This window comes from Ailuropoda melanoleuca, chromosome 15 (genome assembly GCF_002007445.2).
Source record: "Ailuropoda melanoleuca isolate Jingjing chromosome 15, ASM200744v2, whole genome shotgun sequence".
Taxonomy (NCBI): Eukaryota; Metazoa; Chordata; class Mammalia; order Carnivora; family Ursidae; genus Ailuropoda; species Ailuropoda melanoleuca.
In genome coordinates, this window is record NC_048232.1 from 85,777,588 (window position 1) to 85,802,819 (window position 25,232).

Below are 25,232 nucleotides of genomic sequence, written 5' to 3' on the forward strand. Positions count from 1 at the left end.
AAAAAAAAAGAAAGAAATACGGCTGAGTACGACAGCAGAGACAAAAATCCCAAAAGAAGGCTTGAGAGCTAAAACTGGGGAGATCTTCCAGGAGGGGAAGCAGGAAGGAAAAGATGGAAGATGGAAAAGGTTTTAAAATATGAGGAAACATCCTACGTGGTCGAAGATTCAGTAAAAATAAGAGTTTCACCAAGAACGGAGAGGAAGTCCTTCATGAAGTAATCCAGAAAGTTTCTCAGAATTAAAGAGCGTGAAAAAGGTCATCCGGGAGTATGAAGCTGACAGATGAACTGATGTGTCTGAACATTCCAGAAAAAGGTTTTTACGACTGGGGGTGTGGTGGGGGTTTCATTAGTGATAATAAGGACATAGAAAACCATGAAAATAGACTAATTCTGGGGATCACAAAATGCTACGTAGAAAGGGAAAAGTGATCCACGAAACAGGTCACAATGTTATAAACCCCAAATACTGATATACCCGAAACAGCAATGCAGCAACATGGGGGCCCGCGGAGAAAAGTTTGTGGGTTCCCACGGAGAGGTGGCGGCTGAGTGGGTAAGGCGGCTGGTGCTACGTGGTGGGTGAAGGAAAGTTAAACCCACGTCTTCCTGGTACAGAGTCAACAGACACTGCCTGAAAGTTACAAGCCAGGAAGCAGCACATAGAAGCTTGTCATTTAGAACCACAAGTTAAGGACCAAACGGTACCCGTGAAAGTGTCAGCTTTGTGGACAGGGGGACAGGGAAATACCCAGAGTGCAGGGTGAAGGGGCTGCTGTCTTTACCGCAGAACCATCTGACTCCCACCAAAGGGCATGAGTAACGCGGGGAAAGCAAAAACTCATGTTAGCGGAGAGGACAGCCACGGGGAGGAGTGACGGGTGCCCTCCCTGTGCTTTGGGTTGACTCCACGGAGCCTGGCCGCAGGGAGGCCCGGAGGTTACTAGCTGTTTGAATGGACAGAGAGGAAGAAGAGAAAGCTATGTGCCAACTCGTCTTGCAGTCCCGACCAGGTGAGAAGCACCGCTGAGCCAGTGGAGGAAAACCTGTTAAGAAGGTCGGTCAGCTCCTCCTCCTTGAGAGACGAGCCGCACTCCTGCAGCACCTTCTGCATCCTGCCCACGGATATGCAGCCGTTTCTGGATTTGTCTAGTTTGGTGAGCGCTCTGCTGATATCTTGATAATGGTCCTTAAGCTTTTCCCTGAAAGAGAAGATATTTGAGACACCCTAAAACCAGGAAAACAAATCCTTTCTTTAAACAAGAGCTCCATGTGTTCTAATGATGATTTGCTGGTTCATCGAAGAACTAATTTTGGAAGATGTTTCGCGGCCTTGGTGTAATGTTTACATTAAACGGTATTCTAGAAAAAATAATAGGTCTGTATTATTGTCATTTTATTATTATTATCATTAGTGAAACTGTGTTAGAGAAATTACAACCTTATTCTTTTTACTAGAATTGTACTTTAAAAATAGAACAAAGAATTAAGACCTACAGTGATATTACACATGTGAACTACAGCTTGATTCTCTCAATGAAAACCTGTGGAGCACCTATTATGTGGCAGCTACTGCTCTGGGTGTTGGGAGGCATCTAGGGATTCAAACAAGCATCCCTAGAAGAACTTACACCCCCGTGCAGCGAGGCTGGCGTCAGACAGAAGGGGTCAGCGCAGTGCACCAGTAGAGACCAGAGAGCCGGGCTGAGAAGACCCCCAGTGGGAGCAGCGCTGCAGTTCCCATGGGGAGGTGCAGGTAGGCCCCACTGGGAAGGTAGCACTTGAGCAGAGATGGGTGTTACCCCCAAATAGCTCTCCTGGGCCACGGGACAGCCAGTGCCAAGGCCCTACGGCAGAGGTGCACGAGCTCAGGGAGTGAGGAGGCGGACGGGCTCTCAGTGTTAGCTGGGCAGAAAGGGTGCCCTGGGACCCCTGGCTTTTTATCAGATAACTGCGTTGTTAGGAAACACAGCCACTGTTTGGGGGCATCAACTGGAAAACAAGGGACTGTGCAGTCTTCATGTTCTCTCCCATTGATGCTTCTCAACAACCCTACAAGGGAGGTGGGTAAGTATCACCCCACTTTATAGACGTGGAACAAGAGTGCCTGGAGCCACGGTGGGACAGAAGCAGTGTCCAGCTGCAGCTTCTGCTGGAGGGCTGTTTTTCTTGCAAACATGTTTAAGTTTCTATAAACCCATTTTGTAGGAAAATTCTTCCCTGACCAAATATATATATATACATACACAGTTAAGGGACTAAAAAAGTGTGGAAATCTTTAGGGAGGAACCACCTTGCACCTGATGGTGGTGGACTGATGATAAACTCCACGACCTTTGCTCACCCAGGTCTCTAAAGAGAGAGACCCCCTTCCTACCACCCTGAGCAACATGCTTGTGTGGCAGGCTCAAACTAGGGCTGGGCTACGGGGTTCTTGCTCAGGGAAGAGAATGTACTATAAATTCCAAACACAGAATCTTTGCTGGTAATTGTCTACCACCTCAGATATGTATTTGTGGAGAGAACAGTTCCTTGAGTATGCCTAGAAGAAAGAATCCAAAGGAACGCAACAGTCCAGAAGAGAGGAAGTTGAATGGGAGCACACAGGTCAGGAGAGGGGAGGGGCACTGACTTGGAAGCGACCTGGGCCATCCACTCCCTTTCCTCGTTGGCCTCCAATGTGGAGCTGACTGACTGAGCATTTGAGCAACCGATACAAATGAGTTGCATTAACTGTTCTGCAAATGTATACCAACAGCAGCAACATTTTGGATTCCTTTACAGGTGTATGCTGAATTCAGTCCCATGTTACAAAATGACTACTCGTCATCACAACTATTATATTCCACTTAATCCTTCAAAATGAAAGCAAATGAAGGTATAAAAAAATCAAAACATTTTTTGAGATACATATTTTTAGAAAATTGAGGCATTCAGCATTTTTTGGACTGGTTTCTAGGCAGTAATTATTTCCCTTGCAGAGTAAATGTGTGCACAGAGTAAATGAGGCTTTGGCGCATGGATCGCGCCACACTGCTGAACAGAAACGGTGTGAGCCGACACTCAGGGACGAGCTGCTGCTGCTCTGGGTTCATGTCTGGTTCCTGGTCTGGACCGTGAGTCAGAGGTCCGCAGAGGGCGCTGTCATGGCCAGGGCGATGGCCACAGAGCCCTGCCCGACACAGCCTTGCCGGGCTGGGCTCTGCCGGTTTTGCTCGTCTACCCCCCAGGCCGCATCTCGGAGAGGGCCAGGGCTAACGTGGCTAGTTCGCTAATGCTCTGGTTCCAAATCTTCAGCTCAGGCTTGGGCAGAAAAGAGCAAGGCATGGAAAACAAACTTGAGTTTTAAAAAAGGATTTTTCTTAATTTTCAAAATGTATTTAGGGCACTCCAAACAAAATAAATTCTCTTAGATTTAAGAGGCAAATATAAATTTTGGTCACATTACAGGAACCTGACTAGTCTTTCTCATCAGAGCAGGTAGAAGATTCCGGAAACACGGAATCTTACAAGACACCAGAAGACCCACTGACACCAAAACTCAGAAGCCGGCCATCTGAAGGGCAAGGTTATTTGCCAATTTTACAATCTGACGTCTTTGAGAAAATGGAAGTCGGTCAGGCATTGTTGTGAAATCAGGCTTGTTGTCTTTGGTAAGACAGTGTGACTGTGGCAAGGAGGACCGGGTGAGTGTGAATCAGTTAACTGAGCTTGGTGATCTGAGATGGATGGTCTGGTGGCTCGCAGTTCGCATGATAAACAGAAACACGGGAAGGGAAAGAATGTGCCGTGAGCGTGCCGAGGATGTGAGATTTCTCTCAGAGCCTCATTACTCACAAGTGGCAGGAGGGAAGACACGAGTGGGTAATGAGGCCAGCCCTGTCTGGTAAAGATAAATTCCATTTTTTCTTTACTTTTATGGCGTATTTGATTTATACCAATCTTGTGCCTATTTTTACTTTAAATTTCACAAACTCAATTCTCTTCCTTCAGGCTTATAACTCAGTAACTTGGACATAATTCAGGGGTGTGTTTGAACTGCTTTTCTCTTCAACCCCATTTAGCTATTACATTTCTTCCCTGTGTCCTTGGGAGTTTTTATTTCCTTTGCAGATTCCTTAGCAACAACTCATTCGCTCATTCAGGTACCATTTGAGGTGGTGGGGACAGACAGCTGAAGTGACAGGTGGGAGATAGACAGAAACACAGAGGAGAGCATCATGGCACTAAGGCAGGGCTGTGGAGTGAGGATAGAGTCCCAGCCTCGGCAAATGCTGACAGGTGACCACCAGGACCTAGGACCAATCAAGAACATCTGTCCCCTTGCTTTATGGTTACATCAAATGCAGCAACACTTTCTGTTTTATAAATTTTTTAAATAGGACATTAGTAGCTAGTTTTAAACTTTAAAAGTAGTCAGGTAAGGTCCCACCATCCAAATCCAACACATCGCCTTTCACACAGCATCTTCTGGTCCCCTGTGGACGGGCATACACTTTTGACATAGTTCCAATTACAATATACATACTGGTTAAAATGCCATTTCCCGCAGCCCTTGATCACAAACATTTTCCACGGTCTTTGTGATGCTACTCGAATAGACATGTACTTTTTCATACTCCTTGGGGCCACACTTTATAAGCCAGTACACTCACTGGGATTGGCAGGTGTCTCTTTTCATTGTTGTTGAAAGCACAGTGCAAATCGTATCTTCCAGCTGCTTAACTGTTGGCCTGCACTACATTATTTCTTTGGGGTATAGTCCGAGTTAAAGAATATGTTCGTCCGTTCTTTCGTTCAACAGAGGTTTGCAGGGTACCTATGAGGTGTCAGGCACTGTTCTGCACTGCGTGAAGATGGGCATGTCCTTCTGGAACTTGCCTTCTCGTTGGGTGAGGGGCAGGGCCCAGGGGTGTAGGTTAGTAAACACCTAAAATGTTCTCAAAGGTGACCTACAAAATAGGAATGGTGCGAGACTATCACTGGATAAGGCAGGGTTGGCTCACAGCCTTCTAGCTCCTTTATAGCTCTGTGACCTGGTGCCCATTTCTAGAATCTACAGCAGCGAAGGAGTATTATAATTTCATGACAACTTTGCCAGCACTGCAAGGTACCGCTTTAAAACCACTTTCGCCGCAAGGGTATGTGTCGAACGCGTGGCCAGCTTGCGGACCCGCAATTCTTACACACTTACTTGACTGGCACAGCCCTATCCATGCTCTGCTCCAGCTGCTTGACCTCCTCTTGCATCTGCTGGGGCTTCGTGAAATGACCCATGAAGTTGAAGTAATCCTCCGCGTAGGGCCGATGAATGTCTGCTGAGTAGTTAATCCCCAATTTCTGTAAAAACTCCTGGTAAGTTATGTGTCCTCTTCCCTCGGTGTCATAGCTTTGAAAACAAACAAACAAGACGGTCATCAGTAGCCACGGCGGTGTGCGAGCTGGAAAGGCAGACTCTCTGCTCTCTGGCAGCACCCAGACCTGATCTGAGTCTGCAATGAATGGATCCTCGGGCGAGGAACCATGGGCTCATCAAAGTTGGAAACCTGCTGGTCTCATCCGCGGAATGGTCACACCTCCTGAGAGGTGATCTTGGCCACCCCAGGAGAGATCAACCACATTCATTCACTTGTCATTCTGTTAGAAAATGGTTGTGACCACAGAAAATTAAAGTCAAGTCTGCCATTCGTTCAACAGGTTTGTTTTTTATTGAGCACCTACATGTAAAGGGAACTATGCTAAGGTTTAGAAGAAAGTCCTTCAAAAAGCATATTCAATCTTAAAACTTAAATAAATGAATGCCATTTGATTCAAATCCCCCATTTGCTTTTTGAAGAGATGCCAATTATATACAACGAGCGAGCAAGACCAGTAAGGAAAACAAGATAAGAATTCTGCTACTACGTACCTTTTATGTCATTTTCTATTATTGAGATGTTTCTGAATTATAATTCATTAAAAAAGGCATAATGGAGGGTTTTTATCTCCCAGCATTATTCAAATAGAAGAGAATTACTTCAATAAAAAATTTTAAGGCAAATTGCCAATTTTCTTTAAAGCAAAAAAAAAGCATTTATTTTTACTGAAAGATCTTGGTCCTCATCTGACCGATAAAAACGGCATTTGCGGACGTGATTTTTCCCACATGAACTCCGAGTTACAAGGACCAAGACTATATTTAAACAATGCTGTAGGCACAGTCCTCTTGCAGGCTGTCCCTGAGTGTAAGTACCCGCGGCTTTGCCTTTGTGCGGCCGAGCTTGCCTCTGCTCGGTAACTGACAAGACGTGGAAAAATCTGCAGAATCCCACGCTTGCTCGCCCCCGACACAGAGACCTTTGCGACTGTTTCAGTTGAGTAGCAATGAAGAAAACATATTTATTTCCCCGACTTTCTTGTCCTCGAGGGGGTGGGGTGGTGGGAGAAGGACGAAGGGTAGGAAGTTTAGGCAAACCCTTCATGCACTTGCGCTCAAACTTGCAGAGCATCATGGGAGTTGGCATGCCATCCGTCCTTCCCCAAGGCCAAGTGCGCCCTTTCCTGAGGTGCCTACAGAGCCGGGGGAAGGGGGCCCTCCCTCTCACCCTGCTCATCGCTTCTGTGCCCCACACGTCTGCCGTGTGTCTGACTTCCACCTGCCCTGTCGGCATCCAGACCCACTGTGACCAGGTACTCTATCTTACAAGGCACGGAGAGTCCCCTTCTGCAACTGGAAGGCAGCACAGGGTGGAGACCTCTAAGTCAAACAGACCCTCGCCCGCCCTGAGACCCTGGCAAGGCCCCCCGGCCACTCTGGGGCTCTGGTCCCTCCTCTGAGAGCCCCTGAAGGCCTTCCTAGACCCAACGTCTCAGGTCAGTGCCTTGACTGCTGCTCTTACTATATTTATGAAACCATCTGAGGCCTCTCCAGGTGTCTGTGATTAATGCAGTCTTAGTACTTGCAAACCAACCCCCCCCCTCCGCCGTTCTACCTGTGTTCAGTGATTTTGGTTTCTAAAACAAAACCAAGTGTACATCCACAAAAGGGGGCCCGTGGGGTCTCTGGCTGCCAAGGCATGCCCTGTGGTTTTGGCAGGGTTGTGATGCTCCAGGCAGCCCAAGGGCCCCTAGAGAATGGCTCTTCCTGCTGCTGGTGATAAGACTCTAGCTGCAGAAAGGGTAGTTTATTTTCCATCAGTGTCCCTAGGAAGGGGAAGGGGTGCCACTTCTGAGCTCCTAGGGTGAGCCCAGAGCCATGCCTCTCTCCCTGAACTGCCTCTGGTCTGACTAGCAGGGGGCCAAGCAGAGCCATGTAGTCATGCAACTCTGGTCAAAACACCCTTTGAATAAAGCTCCCCAGGGCGCCCCATTCCTACAGGAGGGCTCCTGAAAGAACGCTGTGCAGACTCACCGACCAACGACCCCTCTCTCCTCCTAAGTCCAAAGCGCTGTATCTCCACTTTCCTCTGGATTTCTCTGGGGCCATGGTGAGGATCGGTGGGTAAATGCACCCGGGGGCTTAGACCAGGGCCTGGCACCCAGTGAGTGCAAGCTGGTTTTGGGCTGCTGCTGTTCACCCCCAAAGGCTCAACCACACCTTTAGAACGAGCCTTCCCTCCCTGCTAGACGGCAGGTTTCTTGCGGGGCAACCACAAGCAACCCTGTTGTGTTACCCTTACAAACAAACTCCCAGCGCCCGGCCCCAGGCCTCGCAAAGCATTGTCATCGATACTTGTGTGCCGGACTACCGCACGCGAAGGACGCGTGTTCCCAAGGAAGTGCCGCCGTCCTGCCTGTGTAATGCACAAGAGATTACTGACAACAAACTCTAAATCATGACACTTGAACTGAATGAAAAGACACTTCTTAATTACTTCATTAATAAAGATCATAAACATTCTATTCTCATCGCAAAGGAACAGAAGACCAGATTGCACAATTGCAACTAAAATATTGTTATGAATGTGAATAATAAGGGAGTTAATTCAGCTTACATAACCTCACCCTTCATTATATAATCCTTTGTGTAACATTTTAAAAAATCAACTTGCCTATAAAGGTTGAATTTTAAAATGGCTCGGCAACAGACGTGCCAGGAAAAATGTGCACATAAACAGAGGACCCATAAAAGCTTGCATTTGCATGTGGCAATGGCCGCTAATTCATGATATAACCCGATTACTCTGCCCATTTATTGTGCATACAGCAATGCAGTTGTACACGCAACTGGAATACGTTCATGTGGATTGTTTTGCTTTGCTCAAAGTCTTAGTCCTTCATGCTCAGTTCAGGTACTTGATTCTTATGTCAATGGCAGGCCCACCTTCTACCACCTCTGACCCCAGAGTTAGAGCGTCTGGGGTCAGCCCCACTGACGACCCAGGCCAGGCAGCAGAGGCAGATGTGATACCTTAAGCAGCCTGGGACATGCAGAATCTTCTCAGGTGTCACCCATGAGGGCAGTCTGATGGCTCACATCCCTGCCCTTCAGAGTGATGTCCCCCTGCCCGAGCTGGCCATGGCCACCGGGCACAGTCAGCAAGTCCTGGTGGAGTTGCAGGTTCTGGGGCCATCCGGGGCCATGATCCCTCCCCAGTGCTCCCCAGTGAGGGGTGGTCTGGCCTTGGACAAAGCCATGCCGGGAGGGGAAACGCACTCCCTCAAAGACCGCCCACTGGCGTGCCTGACAACTTGGATCACGGTAAGTTATGTTGAGCTAGGAGCCCACAGGGCCAGTCATCCCCAAGCACTTCCAAAACTCCCTCCCAGCTACTGTGTCCCCTTCTGTCTCCCCTTCCCTAACCTAAAGACCTTGCTCATTGGCCCCCTTCAAGTCCTTTCCCCCCTCGGGGCTGTCCTTGTCCCAGTGTCCCATAGCACAGCGCCCAGCACAGCTCCCGCCGTGGCTGAGCCGAGGCAGGTGACCAAGCTTCCTGGTAACTTAGAGTCTGGGCTTCGTCCCATGAGCTGGTGTGGACGGCCCAGGGACCCTCGCATAGTCTTTTCTTTTTGTGTTGGAAGACCAAGATACAACTTACCTACCATATCAAGAAATGTGCAAAAATTGGGCATCAATGATCCCCAAAACTTTCTCTCAAGTCCACTCGATCAGCTGGCATTATACAACTAATCCCATACTGTTAATTCGGAGACCCGCCTCCCTGCGCTAGCCTTCTGGGTGTGTTTCTAATGCATTGTCTTCATAGTTTTTCAGCAAAGTCTGTTTTAAATCCAAAATAGTTGAATTCTGTCTGATGAAACAAGGCGCATGCTAAACAGGTCCCTAGGAAGTGTCTCCCACAGGGGACACCCTGGGGCTGGTGGTCCCCGAGCCAGACAGGCTCTGGGTCTCAGGCTCTGCTATGATGGGCAGTGTCCTTCCACTCCCATCCCAGACTTCCCCCTCCTTTGGGCTCTGGGCCTCTGCTCACTGGGATGCCCTTCCCCCACCTCTGGCTAATGCCTGTTTATTAAGACTCAGTTCAGGTCTTGCATCTCCGGGGAGGCGGGGAGGAGGGTCCCTCCCCAAACACCCGTACAGCTCCCACCACCCGCGCCATCGTGTTCCATGCTTACCCTCCCCGCCGAGCTGTGAGCAGCCTGAGAGTGGGGGCTGCCTTGTCTCCGGAACCCCAGCATCCAACACAAGGCCTGCAACTTCAAAAGTTTTAAAAAATTCCTGCTTCGTGATTGCTCAGATGAATGAAGAAATGAATGACTCCACTTCCATCTTGTAATTCATTCTTAGCTTTCTCTCCAAAACCACACCAAGCACCCTGCTCCCGAAAATCTCAGCCTCACAGATCCTGATTTGGCTTCAGTGAGCAGGTTCCCTTTCACACCAGCCTCCTTCAGGCTGGAACATTTTGTTCCTTTAATCCTCGATAAGCCAGCCTACGTCCCAGCTCACTTCACACCACGCAGATCGGGTCCTTCCCCGATCTGTCCAGCGCCTGTGCGGTTAGTGGGGGCTGCACGCCAGCCCCAGGCCGCAGGCGGGAGGGTGTCACTTTGGGGCTGAAGCCCACCCAAGCCCGTGTGACCCTACAGCTGTGTAGACGCCCCCACAGGGCTCAAGGAAGCCACAAGCTGGAAGCTGGCCGGCTCCCAAACCACCCCTTGGAAGAGAATCGTCCAGAAGTGCTGGTAAACACGCTGTAGACGCTGGGAGAGTGGGAAATAAAACACGGCTGTTCTGAGCCACTGAGACGTGGGGGTTAATTCATTTACCTCCACAGCATACACCAGACCCTCCAGTCTCTAAAGTAGTGCACTTCACAGGTGCTTGATAAACGCTGAGTGAATACTGGATGCTATTTTTTTTCTTGTCTACATTCTATATTCTACCCTGGTCTTTCATTTCGTATTTTCGAAAGGGCAGAATGTTATTTGTCTACTCACTTCCACCTATCTGTTTTGGGGGGCTTTCCTATTCTGACAAGCAGACCCCCTGAGCTGGCGGTGTGTGTCTCATGGGTCCCAGCCGCCCCTGACTTCCCCGTGTCCCCGGGGGGGAGAACGCCCCTCCCACTGGTAGGGTGACTGAAGGAGGCTCCCGGTGCGTGGACAGCCCCTGGCGGGCCAGCACCGTCTCGCCGGCTCAGCGCTTCCTGCTCTGCAGGGCCGGAGGACGTGGGGCGTGGAGCAGGGCGAGGCAGTCGCCATCGCCAGCAAACAAGGGGCGGTTGCGAGGCACAGGCCAAGAGGGTGAACGAGGGCGAGGACGACTAGCTGAGATCATGGGCGGGAAAGCCTCACCACCAGGTCACCATTTATCATGTCTGCTGAGTAGGTCACAGGTGCTCTGTTGCTGTCTTCTCTTTCCCTTTATGCTTTTTTGGATTTTCTGAGACTTTTAATATGAGTATGTGTTAATATCGCCATTAGAAAAGAATTTCAAATCTCTACGAACTTCTTGCTACCCATTTTTANGAAGGAGGCTCCCGGTGCGTGGACAGCCCCTGGCGGGCCAGCACCGTCTCGCCGGCTCAGCGCTTCCTGCTCTGCAGGGCCGGAGGACGTGGGGCGTGGAGCAGGGCGAGGCAGTCGCCATCGCCAGCAAACAAGGGGCGGTTGCGAGGCACAGGCCAAGAGGGTGAACGAGGGCGAGGACGACTAGCTGAGATCATGGGCGGGAAAGCCTCACCACCAGGTCACCATTTATCATGTCTGCTGAGTAGGTCACAGGTGCTCTGTTGCTGTCTTCTCTTTCCCTTTATGCTTTTTTGGATTTTCTGAGACTTTTAATATGAGTATGTTAATATCGCCATTAGAAAAGAATTTCAAATCTCTACGAACTTCTTGCTACCCATTTTTATGCTTTTGTATGCCAGGTACTCTGCATCTGTTCTTTGGTCCCCATCGTCTCCTATTTGATAGATGACTGAGGCCCAGAGAAGGCGAGCCACCAGCCCACCATCACACAGCTCGTGTGGAGTGCCTCGAGTGCAGCTGTTGCTCGGAGCACAGCCCTTAGCTGCAGCCTACTCAGCCACCTCAGGTCGTCTTCCCAACTTCTGCAGTAGCATCTGATCTCACACAGTCTCTCCTTCCAGGCTGCTTAAGGCCATTTGCTCTTCCTCAGTCTCTCTCACACCTGTCCCTTCCTTCCCGGGCCTCCCTGCATTGCCAGGAAAGCTCACTGCTTCTCCCGTGGACCACTGAGACAGTCCGTAATTCATCTCTGTGCCTCCCACCCAGTCTCCTGAAGGTCATCTTCCTCCCTATGGCCAGAGAGATCTTTCTAGGACACAGGCCTGCCTAGGTCTTTCCCTACTAAACACCTGGCCTTGGGATGGGGTCCCTACATTGTCCTGCCCTTCATGATTTGGTTCAGCACCGTACAGCCTACTCTCCTGCCAGCCGATCCAAGGCGGCCTGCATCCTGGGCAGTCCTGGTTATTCGGCAGTCCTGGAACGTGTCACCCTCCTTTGCCCGTTAGCTGGACGTTCCTCTGGGGGCTCTCAGCCCCACGCTCATCCTTTGGCACATCTTCTGAATTACCCACCCGGCTGCTCCCAGGGAGGAGTGCCTGGTCAGAAGGCGGGAAGAGGGCAGCACATGCTGTTTCCAGTGGCACCTCCTGCCATGGCCGTGGTCATGGCTCCTGCTCTGCACAGTGGCTGAGCTTCTAGCAGATTCTGAGGCAGAGCTGGGGTGGAGGTATCTTCCTGACCTCCAAGAAATACCCTGTTTCTCTTTTCCCCTCCAGTCCTGGGTTGGGGAGCAGTTTCCTGATCTCTGGGTCACTCCCCTCCTCTCTTGCTCTGCGAGCCTATGGGGGCAGCAGCCTCTGAACTCTGAGTAAAACCACATTCGCCCTTTCAGACTTCCAGCCCTCTGACATCTTTGGAATCAGTCACTGCATTCAGCCCTGCTTGGCCAGAAATGTTAGAGTGGTTTCTGCTTTCCTGCCCAGATCCTGGTATGTACATTCCTGAAGTTTCCTCTGTCTCGAATGCCCCTCTTCCTTCTCCTTTGGAGGTAATTCCACATGTGACAGAGGCCATTATGGGTTTCCCTATCATCTTTTTTTTTTTTTTTCTTGCCCCTGGAGACACAGCCATACTGCTTCTCCCAGACTCCCTTGCAGGAGGGAGCAGCCACGTGAAGGAACTCTGGCCAATAGAATGTGGGCAAAGTGAAGGCCACATTTCCAAGCCTGGTCTCTACAAGGCTGACCCCATGGTCCTCTGTGCTCTTTCCCTTTCTCTGCTGGTAGACACAGAAGATTCAGGGGGTGGTGGGACTCCTGGTCCCTGAATGATTTGGGGCAGACACCCCCACCCCCAACACCCACACTAGATCGAGACATCATTATCAGGGCAAGCCCCTGAGATGTTGGCCCTGTTCGTTGCTGCAGTTAGCCTATCCTGACCAACACACCACTCAGACAAATCGAGCAGAGCAGAGTGAGGCACAGAGAAGTTAAGTAACTTCGCAGAGGCCGCACAGCTGTCAGGATGGAGGCAGGAGCCATGACCACATGCCTGGTGGCAGAGCTCAGTCAGCTGAACAAACAGAGATAAAACTCTAACCTCACACAGTTTTCAGCACAGGGCAGACATCTGTCCATTTAATAATGTCAAGAAACGAATAAAGAAATTTTAGCCCCAACCAACTGGGAGTATCTCACTCCTATTTAAATGGGTATGCGCTCTATCCCCCCTTCAGGGAGATGAATGAGTGTGCTCTTCTCTACACGGAAGCCCTCGAGGGGAACACTTGGCTCCAACACCCCTCTTTCCTATGACTCACACCCAGCTCAGGAGCTCCTCTTGCCCTACCCTGATGAAGACAACAGAGTCCTGGGCCACCCTTACCTTCTCTGAACTGTTTCCTGATTCACCTTCCTAAAGTATGGCTGGGTGACACCATAGCTTGGCTCAGCCTTAATTATTCCCAAATGCCTGGCTAATGACACCTGAAAACTAGGACCATGGAGCCGTGATGGCCTTGTTCCTCCTTTCTCACCTATGAACCCCAGGCTGGCGCTTCTGGAACGCCTCCCCGACTGTCCCATGGGTCAGAGAGTACTCCTTCACCTTTGGCCCCCTGGAACCATTCCAACCTCACTCCTACTGTGATAGCTTCCTGCTCTTCCATGCCTCCTCCCGCNGGAACACTTGGCTCCAACACCCCTCTTTCCTATGACTCACACCCAGCTCAGGAGCTCCTCTTGCCCTACCCTGATGAAGACAACAGTCTCCCTCGGCCACCCTTACCTTCTCTGAACTGTTTCCTGATTCACCTTCCTAAAGTATGGCTGGGTGACACCATAGCTTGGCTCAGCCTTAATTATTCCCAAATGCCTGGCTAATGACACCTGAAAACTAGGACCATGGAGCCGTGATGGCCTTGTTCCTCCTTTCTCACCTATGAACCCCAGGCTGGCGCTTCTGGAACGCCTCCCCGACTGTCCCATGGGTCAGAGAGTACTCCTTCACCTTTGGCCCCCTGGAACCATTCCAACCTCACTCCTACTGTGATAGCTTCCTGCTCTTCCATGCCTCCTCCCGCACCCCCCGCCCCGCCCTCCTGCTTTTATCTCCCATCCCCCTCACCATGGTCCCTCCTCTGGCATTTGTCACAGGCTACACTGTGCCCCAGCATTTGGGTTACTGCTCATGTCCCCCAACGGGTCCCTGACTATTGGTACCACACAGTTACCTTTGCATCATCCAAAAAGCCTACAGAGGGGGAGGTCCGTCCGTGTGCCCATGTACCCCAATCTTTTGGTTACTCAGTGGGACCTACTCATTTCATCTACTGAAAGAGAATATGAATAAGGAGCCTACATTGGCTCTGTGTTGGAGCCAATCTAAAAAAAAAATAAGGATTCTGTAAGAACTTCAAGTTGCTTTTCTAAATTAGACACAAGACAGCCCACCTAATTCTAAACTCGGCCAACATTTCAGCCTTCCACTTTGAACAGATGAAAAGCTAAAAAATTACATGAGCTGCTCTGTGAGCTCGCCCCTGAGAGGACGCACAACACTGGTGTGCCGTCCTGGGGGGATGCAGGCGGCAGCAAACACATCGCAAAGACGGAGGTAATTCAAAGACGGATCTGGAACTTGGAAATGGACTGCATTGTTAGTGCACTTGAAACTCAGACATCTACATGGGGAATATTGCAACTGGGGGGCCTAATTCAAGAACANGAATATTGCAACTGGGGGGCCTAATTCAAGAACAGCTAAATCTAAAATACATTTTGAAAAATGTAACTAATATTAGATGTTATGTTTGGTTTAAGACACCCTCGGGAAACTACTCCAAGTTGCCAAAAGTTTGGTTATTTTCTTTCAACAAATTACTTATCTATAAAATAGTTGTGCGACATTGATTTCCATCTTTAGGCCACGGGGAGAGACGGCTTCTCCCTGTACCCATTGCGGCTCTGTCTGCTGAGCTAGTTGTATTAGAATGAAGTCTTTGGAGAGTGACTTAGTTTTCTAAAATGATACAAGTTTGGGCTTGAACTCCGGGTTCCCTGCAAATGCAAAGCCCTCAAGTCTGGTATCGATGATGAGTGTTTACCCCAATTCTCCATGGCCCTGAAGACCAGCCTCTTCGCCGAGGCTGCTTTCTCGGGGGAGCAAGGACACAGGACAGACACAACAGAGCGGAGACCTATCCTGGCCCCACACCACACCTCCACGTAGCAGCGCGAGGCTGGGGCTGAGTTTGCTGCAGCCAGCAACCTGGGGCTGTCGGGATGGAAGGGAGCCAACGCAATTCCACTTACCTCATTCCAGAGCTTTTCAAATTCCCTCGGTGTTAGAGGAATATCAAACCCATATAACGCGTTCTTTATATCCCGCCGCCGAAGAATGCCGTTGCCCTCATTATCAGTTTCTATAAAATTCTAGAACACGACAAGACAACATTTAGTAACATATAAAACGTGTTCAGGGCACTCGAGAGGATTGTCAGTAGTCAATATCTGGAACAATCTAAGACATTTCTATCCCCATCTACCTGCTTAATTACCTTTTTATCCAAGTTCCAGATACCCTCACCATTCCTGTGAAGAAGGTGACAGAGCAAAACTCGAACAAGTGTCTTGTACCGGAAGGGGCTTGTTTCTGGGTAATGAGTGGTCTCAGGTGTGGGATCTGGATTCTTCTCCTGACCAATAACTTGGGCTCAGAAACTATTAGAAAGAAGGGTCAAGCAGAGCCTGGGAAATGAGACTGTAGCCCTCGCAGTGGATTCGGCCCTCTGGCCATAAGAGGGGGATGAGGCTCATGAGACCCCACCTATTACGACCTTTTTAATGTCCCCGAGGGGTGCAAAAGATATCTGGGGATTTGTCAGCCATTTAAGAGGGCCACAGACTAGCAGGTAATGCGAGGTACTGGGCATGGACTTAAATTGTTTGCACATAATAGCCCATCTGACCCTCCTGGTAACAACCTGCGGAGCAGAGGTGGCGGGATGTGTGCAGAGTCCTCTGCCAGCATCGTGTTCACTGGTGAGGACAGAGACGTTCCCTTTAAGGTCAGACACAAGGTAAGATCTCTGCTGCTCTCTCTTCAACATGGTACTGGAGGTGTCAGCCAGTGTAGTTAAGCAAGAAAAGAGTATAAAAGGTATAATGGGGGGGACAGGAAGAAATAGAGCTGTCATTATTCACAGATGACATGGCTGTCTATATAGGAAGAATCCACAAATAAATGACTACAGTAAGAGAATTTAACAAGGAATCTGGACTTTATATCAATAGGCAAAATCATTCATATTTTTATATATCAGGCACAGAAAACAAATTTCAAATTATAATATTTATAATAGCATCAAAAATAGAAAGTCATAGGAAATCTTACAAATGGTTGCAAGACTGCCACACAGAAAAGTCTAAAACTTTATTAAAAGATACTAAAAATATCAAAATAAATGGAGATACACTATGGGCACAAACTGGGAGACTCAAAATTGCAAAGACATTATTTCTTTCCCAACAAATTTCCTAGTAACTTTTGTTTCTTTGTGGAACTTGACAAACTGATTCATAAACTCTTAAAGAACGAGGAAGAGGGACACGCCTACCAGCGAATTAAAACATATTACTGAGTTATGGTGACTATAAGGATGTGGTATTGGTACCAAGACAGACAAAGTGACCAGTGGAACTGAGTAAGGAGCCCAGAGACACCTATGGGCCTTGAAGCAGGATGGTGGTGATGCCGTAGATCGGCGAGGGAAAGGACGGGCTTTACAGGGGCTACATAGCGAGGTCTCCATATGGAAGACTGGAAGAAGACCCCTGCCTCCCAACACACAGGAAATAGGCAGTGTAGATTTCAAGACCAGGATGTGAACGGCTACACCGGAAAGCTGCTAGAAGGAACTTGGAAGCTGCTAGAAGGACATCTTCATGACTTCAGGTGGGACACAGTTTCTTGGCCAAGACCTGCAGGTAAATGTTAACACATCTGACAACCTCAACAAGAAGAACTTACATTTGCCAAAAGACACCCTATGAGAAGGGTGGAAGCACAGAGCGCGCACCGGAGAAGACATTGGCATCACTTACCACTTTACAAAAGACCACTAGCTGAACTGCTATAGGAGTTCCTATTGACCAATGAGAAATAACCAGGCAACCCAGTGTGAAAACTTACAAGCAGGGACTTGATGGAGAAAGGAAATCTGACTCAGGAATAAATGAGAAGATGCTCTCATTAGTAACCCACACATGCCACTTAACGCTACAGTGAAATACTGCATACACCCACTGCGGAGGAGAAAAATTAAGTCTGACAGAACCAAGTGCCATCACAGTTGAGCTGAGTGGCTGGGACTGAAGCCGATGGCCCACAGAGCTAAAGCTAGTCACCATCTGGCCCTTTCACAGAGTGTGCCACGCCATCTAAGACGTGGACAGTGTTCTCCTCCTTCATCTGGATGGCGGTTATGTGGCGGGATACAGCTTGGGATGCACGGTGACTACCTTAAATGTACCTAAACTATGCATGTACGTTCTTATGCGTATTACAATGCCTATACACTACATGTGTTCCTGTATATTATACACACATATTACATACAGTAGACATACATATAATATGTATCGTATTATATTCCACTGTAAAGTCATGCTTAAAAAACAAGCTTAAAAACAAGCCACTTCAATCGTAATTCACACAATTCTTTAGTGCCCTGATTGGTGTATACACCACAAGTCTCTTGGGGACAGAGACCACGTCCTTTTTTGGTCACTGTGTCTTTAATATCTTGCAACAGTGCATCATTAATTCACGGTAATGTTTGCTGAAGAACTCAATGAACTTGTTTTCCAAAAACACTTCCATGGGGACGAGCCTGTTAGGCCGCCCAGAATGGGATGATGGCTGCATGAGTCTGAGCGTTCGGCTGGAAGCATCCTTGGCCCAACCCGGCTGAGCGGCTCGCCGGGACCCCGAGCTGAAGATGGCTGGATGGCTCCACACTGTAATTCTTGTTCAAGTTTCACATGCAGTTTTCCCAGAGACTACATCCTTTTGATATTCGCAGGTTCCCATTTGGTAAATCCTCAAGAGCGATGCAGCAGAAGGGAGCCGCGGCCCCCGCTTTGCGGCGCCCCAAGAGGAAAGAGCAGGGGTGTGCCGGCAGCCAGAGAACACCCCCCTCATCACTGGGTGGCTGTCGTGAAGGCTGCTAGTCTTAGCTATGCATCACCATACTTTCTGCAAGCTCAGAATTCAGAACGAGTGTCTTCAGAGCTTTACTCAAAATAAAGCAAGACAGTGGCAGAGCTGTCCGATATAATACTATTAAGACAGGCAGGGTCATTCAGTCCTGCGGGGTCCGAGAGGTGTGTGGATGGGCAGGACGCCTGACTCCAACAGAGTGGCTCCACGCGCCCCTTTGGAGCCGCTCTGATCGCTCTTCCACTGTAACCCTCCAAGTCTCCTGCCCTCCCCACACTTCTGCAGACTCAGTTCTAGAAGAGACAGACCTCAGGCTGCTGGTTTAGCAGCAGAGCACTCCGAGGTCCCTGCGCCTCCTCTGAACACACTGGGGGTTCCGTGGGGCATCAAGGATAAAGATGATTTTGAGAGGCCACGGGTGTCAAGATGCGGAGAGGCGAGTGCAGAGGAAATGCTCACAGCGGTGAACACAGAGACGGAGAGGGGTCACCAGCCCAGGCGGGGGCGGGCCCGGGCAGGGAGCAGAGGAGGCCCCACAGAGCCGTCGTAGAGGCGGGGAGGAAGAATTTCAGGAAGGATGGATGCCACAGGGCAGAAGCAGAGACCTCTGCAGCCCTCTGCTCACTCCCCAGCAGCCTGTTCATTTTCCCCAGAGCGCCCACCTGCTTTGTTAATTATCTGCCTTTGCTCCTTAACCGCCACCTGCCCTGGTCGGTGAGCCGCGAGGTGGAAGCAGATGGACCTTTGTTACCACCAAACCCCTGGCACAGAACAACGCGTCCCGGAGATGTGCCACGTACATTGAAGCGGGGCAGGATGCAACTGGGAAGGCCCCGGGCCCACGGAGAGCAGTGCCAGCGGAGGGGGTGTGATAGGGGCAGGAGGAAGAGGGGACAGAGGTAGCAGGGAGGAGAGGAGAGGTGGGCCGAGAGAGAAGCCAAGGAGAAGGCGTGGAGAATGTTGTCCCACAGTGTGCTCGGCCCTCTCCCGGCTGGCGTGCCTGTGTAGCTGCAGCTTACAGCCCAGAGCTGGCCCCGCACTCCCAGAGGAAGGTTCTGGAAGGCCAGCCCTGCCCAGTGGGCACGCAAGGACTCCTTCCGTGTGTTTTGCACCCTAGGCCGCCGCACAGTCAACTCGGAGGACGGAGGACTGGGGAGAGGCAGCGCAGGCGCGGCCCAGGACTTACAAGATAGAACTTCACGTTGCGTGCAGGCAAACATAGAAAGAAAATGACCAAATGAAAGCAAAGTGGAGGCATTCNCAAGAGAGGCAAACATAGAAAGAAAATGACCAAATGAAAGCAAAGTGGAGGCATTCTTCACAATAACGTGAAAGCACCTCCACAGTGCAATTTTAAAGATACTCCCTAAAGTGAAGGTTTTGTGTCCTTGCTGCATTATGAAAAGCTGAGCCCACACTGCAGACTTCTGGATGAACCCAGTCCTGCATGCTCACTCGGTCCTACTCTCCGGGGGGTACAGCTGTTGTTAGATTATGTTCCTGTCTCGACACCAAGTCAGTGTATAGGACTGCCCGTCAAGGGCACTCACCTTCAAAATGTGCTTTCTATAATTTTGGAAGGCAGGAAGAAATACCACTGAAAGACGCATGCTTTGAACTGCGTAAAAATAATATGATAGCGTCATTTTTTTCACTTACATTTTTAATTCATATCAAACCTGAGATGAAGCTAGGAATTTCTGTCCGAGTAACTCCTACAATTACTCATTTTCCTAAACATCAGTTGACCTTGAATGTGAGAATTTATTTTGAAAAAGTATGTTAAGAATAGCAGGAGTCACCGACTGGGTTTACAAAGACTGGATCTAAGGGTTTACAAAGCTTGATTGTCCCAACGATTGGGGAATGCTGAAACACACGTCCCTTCCTTTTAAGGAAATAATCATTTTCTTACCTTAGACAAGTCTGACCATCTGGTTTTTGCTTTGGTAACAAGATACTGATGAGCCTGTTCATAAGCTAGTTCTGAATCTGTGACCTTCTGTTTTGGTCTTAAAAGAAAAAAAAAATAACTGTGTTTAAATTTAATGGACTCATTAATCTCCCAAGGGGCTCCCCATCCCCGTTCATTTCAAAGACACCGCTAAAGTCTATTTCACATCTGGTCTAACTTAATTCTTAAAATACAGTCTTGTTTCCCCAGCTGTAGGTTAGGGAAGTCTTCTTAAATTTTATAATTCCTTGTTTATTTTCAGATAAATGCTGTTCAACTTTTTCTGCTGCTCACAAAACAAACAGGGCTCATTTATCCTCAGACGGGGAAAAAAACCACAATAGAAGAGTAAGTATCTTCAGAAGAAAACAGCTAAAAACTTTTATTTCTGAACTCACACACTGGAATGACTGGAACGCGGACTTGAGGACCAATGGGAGGATAGCTTACGCGGTCCCAGCTGATGTGCACAGGTTGGGCTCACGGTATGTAAAATGATCAAAATTCTGTTTATTTTCTCACAGAATGATGAACACGGAAGACACTTTAAAAAACACCCCGTGCTTACCATCGGGGCTAGGCCACGGTGAGGTGCAGTGAGGGCTGTGGCTGAAGCAATTCGAGGTGCCCTGGATTCTTCCACTAAGGGGGGGCAGTGTATGAAAACTTGTAAAGCCCTTCCTCACTTATTCCTCTGTCAGTGCTTTGCTCCTGGGGCACCTCTTACTCCACTTCTGGGCACCTGAGCTTTCCACATCCAGATCTGCGCCTGAAATATTTTCCCTGTGGCCACAAGAGCACTTGAGACATTCCTCCAGCAAAACGGACTGTACACTTGTCACCCCGACAGTTTCCTGAAATGGGATCACACCGAGGCCCCACTTGGAAGACACATTTATTCACGGGACCGTCAGGTGATAAGCACATCCTGCCTGAGAGTAGATAAGAGGGACAGCTGACCAAGGCCCATCCAGACCCTCACAGAAATTTTTCCTGACGGGATCCAAGAAAACCAGGGTGGGGGACAGACGGCAAACAAGCTCCATGCAGCCCTTTTAAAGAAGTATTACTTCTGCTTCTGCAAGTGAAGTGACTCTAAGAAATAAAGTCTAAAGTCAACCACTATGTTGCCAGTTGAGAAAATGCAGGAGTTCGTGTGTTCCGAATGATGCGAGACAAAGGTTTATGTAATTCTCAAAGAAGGGCTGCTTTGAACGAGTCCCTTTGTGTGTGACACTCGGGTTGGCAGCACTGCGAGGGTTTCTGGGGTAATGATGGCCGCCGTGAACTCAGGGACCAGTGCTGAGCACTGCCAGTCAGGTGACTCGCAGGATCTTGAGTTTTCCTGGCAATGCTGGCATTACCATCCCATTGCCAAAACAGGAAGCTGTGGTTTAGAGAGGTTAAATAATTCGCCAAAATCACACACAGCCAGTACCTGGGAGCCATTCACACTCAGGTCTCTGATGCCACAGATATCCTTCTCACTACCGTTTTCACTCCCATCTGAAGCTACAGGTTTGGTGCTCCTCTAACTTCACTCTTCGTAGGAAAAGATCCATTAAATATTACATTTTTTTTAAAAAGTAGGCTCCACACCCAGTGCAGAGCCCAATGCGGGGCTTGAACTCACGACCCTGGGATCAAGACCTGAGCTGAGATCGAGAGTTGGACGCTTAACCGATGGAGCCATGCAGGCGACCCCCCCCAAATACATTTCACAGAGGTGAGGGCCACCCTTGATTTTTATGCACTTGGGGGGGGGTCCTCTTTCCACTTAGCATTTCTGTTTCAATTCCTCCCTTCAAAGGAATGCTGCTGCTCCCAGACAGCTGTCCCGGACCACTCCTCAAACTCCTTGATGACCTACAGCGCCCAGCGCCTGCTAGTCACCAGGTTCGTTGGTGGCCGTGATTACCCCAGAAACCTACCCTGGGCTAGTGACCTGTGTGCCACACAGAAAGGGTCTTATTTCAATCACATCAACTGTGAATTACATAAACCGTGACCCCCACAGTTTGGCAAACTCAAGTTCTTGCATTTACTCAGTTGGCAGGGTGCTGAGGACCAGCGGCAGATTGGGTGGGGGGGTCTCTTTCCTCTTCCTTAGTTATTGTTCACATGGACCAAATGCGGTTGGGCCCAGCTTCATTTTCCCTCCTGGAAAATGCCAGCTCCATGGGTAAACTAGTGTGGGCACATCTCCCTTTATTGAGCCCTCACCCCAGTCTTTAAATTCACCAGTTACTTCTATATTGCCAAATCCAGGCATCTTTGCTGGCTTTTCTGTTCCATGTGTCACTGCTAATGATCTCTCCCCTCTCTGGTTGCCTTCATCATGCTGCTCTTTAAATGACACCATGAGGGGGGCCACCTACCCTGGGGCCAGGCAAATGTGTGCCTTTCATCAGTGTGATTTTCCCTCCCTACCTGGCTCCTTCCACCCTTGACTACTCCTCTCTTTCCATCCTGAAGTTTCTTTACTCTTCTGAAAGGTGATCCCTTCTCATGTCCCCAACTACACCCTGATGCCATTGACCCACACGTCTGTACCGCTAGTGCAATAACGTCACCTGCTTTTCTGTTCCATCTCTCTCCAACTGCCTACCGGACTTCACAGAATCATGGAATTTCAAGGGTAGAAGGGGATCCAAAGGTCAACCAGTCTAATCCTCTGTCCATAGTTCACCACTAAAGGTTTTGGAAGGTTGGCAGGCTTATGTTGCATTTTCACAATTATTGCTTAAAAGGACCTTAGGTCCTAATGATGCATATTCTCCTGCCTTCACGTTCAGGCTCCTTCGAAATCCAACCTGCACCCAGAGGTCTCACCTGAACTTCCCCCAAAGGGTGCAGATTCTGTGTCTGCAAAGTCAGCGCACCCAAACTGATCTCACTATCTAAACACATATCCAAATAGCCCCCACCAATCTGATTTTCTTCTAGGCCATAAGTCTTGATTATTTTCTTAGGGGCCCATGCTCCAACCAGGGACTCCTACAATTTTCCCATCCATTTCTCCCCTGTCCCATTTTACATACCAGTCTCCTCTAGAGAGATAGGATGGTTTTTCTATGGCCTTTGCCAAAAGTTACTGATTTCCACTCCTTTTACCTGACTCTTTAGATCTTGATAGGAAGACGCACCCTTCCTATCAGCCAGTCTATCAGACACGAACATACACGAACTCATACTATGTGCTGCTCTAGGTCCTACAGACTCCCTGACCAACAATGTGGACAGAGCCAACATCCTCAAGCAGCTCATACAGTGATGGCTGGAACTCACAGCGAACACCAAAGATAAAGCAAAGAAGTCTTAAAGGCCACTTGAGAAAAACAACAGGTTCCATCTAGGGGGGCAAGACCATCTGAATGACTGCAGACTTCTCACCACAAACCACGGAGGCCTGAAAGCAATGGAATAACATTTGCAAGGTGCTGTGAAAACAACTGTGTTAACCCGGAATTCCCAGCAAAAGTACCTGCTAGGAATGAAGGAGCAAGAGAGATCTTCTCAGTGAAGGAAAACTAAGACAACTTGTCTCCAGTAGACATGCTCTAAAAGATCTGCTGAAGGAAGTTCTTCAGAGGAAGGAAAATGCTGGCAGAGAGAACTTAGAACTTCAAAAATAAAGGGAGGGAAGCAGAAATGGTGAGTATAAATAAGCTATTTTTCTCAGATATCAAAATGCATGAAGCAAAAATGGACAGAACTGGAAGGAGGTGTAGACAAATGCATAACTATTTTTGGAGACTTCAACACTCCTCTCTTAGTAACTGATAGAACAAATAGAAAATAAGCAAGAACACAGAAAACCTGAACACTGTTAAGCAACTTGATCTCATTGGCACACTCTACCCAACAAGAGCCAAATACGCGTTCTCGTCAAGTATCCATGGAATAGTCACCAACACAGACCATCTCTAGGATCATAAAATGAAGCTAAACAAATGTCAAAGAATTAAAATCATACAAAGCGTGTTTTCTGACCACAACAGAATTAAACTAGGAATCAGTAACAGAAAGGTAGTTGGAAACCATGCAAATATTTTGAGATGGACAAAAACACACTTCTAAATAATCGTGGATCAAAAGAAAAGTCTCAAGGGAAATTAGATAATATTTTTAACTGAAAGAAAATTAAAACCATAACATATCCAAGTCTGCGGAATGTAGCCAACTCAGTGCCTCTAAGGAAATTGACAGCATTTAGGGTTTCTCTTAGAAAAGAAAGAACCGGAATAAAAAAATCTGAGTTTCCAAACTTAAGAAAATAAAAAAGAAGAGCAAACTGTACTCAGAGCAAGACGAAAGCACGAAATCATAGAGGGGAGAAATCAACGAAATTTAAACAGAAAAACAATAGAGCAGAATCAGTGAAACAAAAAAGTGGCTCTTTGAAAATATCAATAAAATGATATATCTTTAGCTAAACAGGTCAAGAAAAAAGGAGAGAAGACACCAACTACTAATATCAGAAATGAAAGAAGGGTATCACTAGTGACCCCACAGATATTAAAAGAATAATAAAGGAGGAATACTATGAACGACTTTATTCTCATGAATTTAACAGCTTAGATGAAATGGACGAATATGTGAAAAAACACAAACTGCAAAAACTCATTCAAAAAGGAAGAGAAACTGTGGCTGATCTATTACATTAATTAGATTCATAGTTGAAGTACTTCCAACAAAGGAAACTCCAGGACCTGATCACTTCTTTGGTGAATTATATCAAATATTTAAGGAAGAAATAACAATTCTATATAATCCAGGAAGTGGAAAAGAACTGGCATTCATAACTTTCAGTTTTTCTTAGAGATCTTTCAAAGAACAACAAAAAAAGTATTTATTTTCTTGATGAGATAAAACTTATTCTATCGTGCAATACCACATGGGTACATTGACTCTCTTATATATATTATGGGTCCTTAGTGATCTTGATTTCAATTTCACTAGATCGATTTCATTATCCTAAGAAATGGTCAATCAGTACTCACTGTTTCCAACTATGCTAAAAAAAAAAAAGAGGGAGACTAAAAGAGTAATAAAACAAAAAATGAGGAAATCGCTTCGCTGATGATACGATATTGAAATGAATCACTCCCCAGTCTCCTGATTGCACTGCCCAAAGT

General features: G+C 48.1%; 1 protein-coding gene across 1 annotated transcript in view; it reads right to left on the bottom strand.

Moving 5' to 3' along the window:
• The window catches only part of EFCAB6 (EF-hand calcium binding domain 6), a 249,820-nt gene that overhangs the window by 55,441 nt on the left and 169,147 nt on the right, over positions 1 to 25,232 (bottom strand). Inside the window, exons 22-25 of the mRNA XM_034644165.1 lie at positions 20,056 to 20,152; positions 15,219 to 15,352; positions 5,197 to 5,391; positions 1,049 to 1,204 (exon numbers count right to left, since the gene is read on the bottom strand). Coding sequence (XP_034500056.1) covers positions 1,049 to 1,204; positions 5,197 to 5,391; positions 15,219 to 15,352; positions 20,056 to 20,152 — 582 coding nt within the window. The remainder of the gene's footprint in view (positions 1 to 1,048; positions 1,205 to 5,196; positions 5,392 to 15,218; positions 15,353 to 20,055; positions 20,153 to 25,232) is intronic.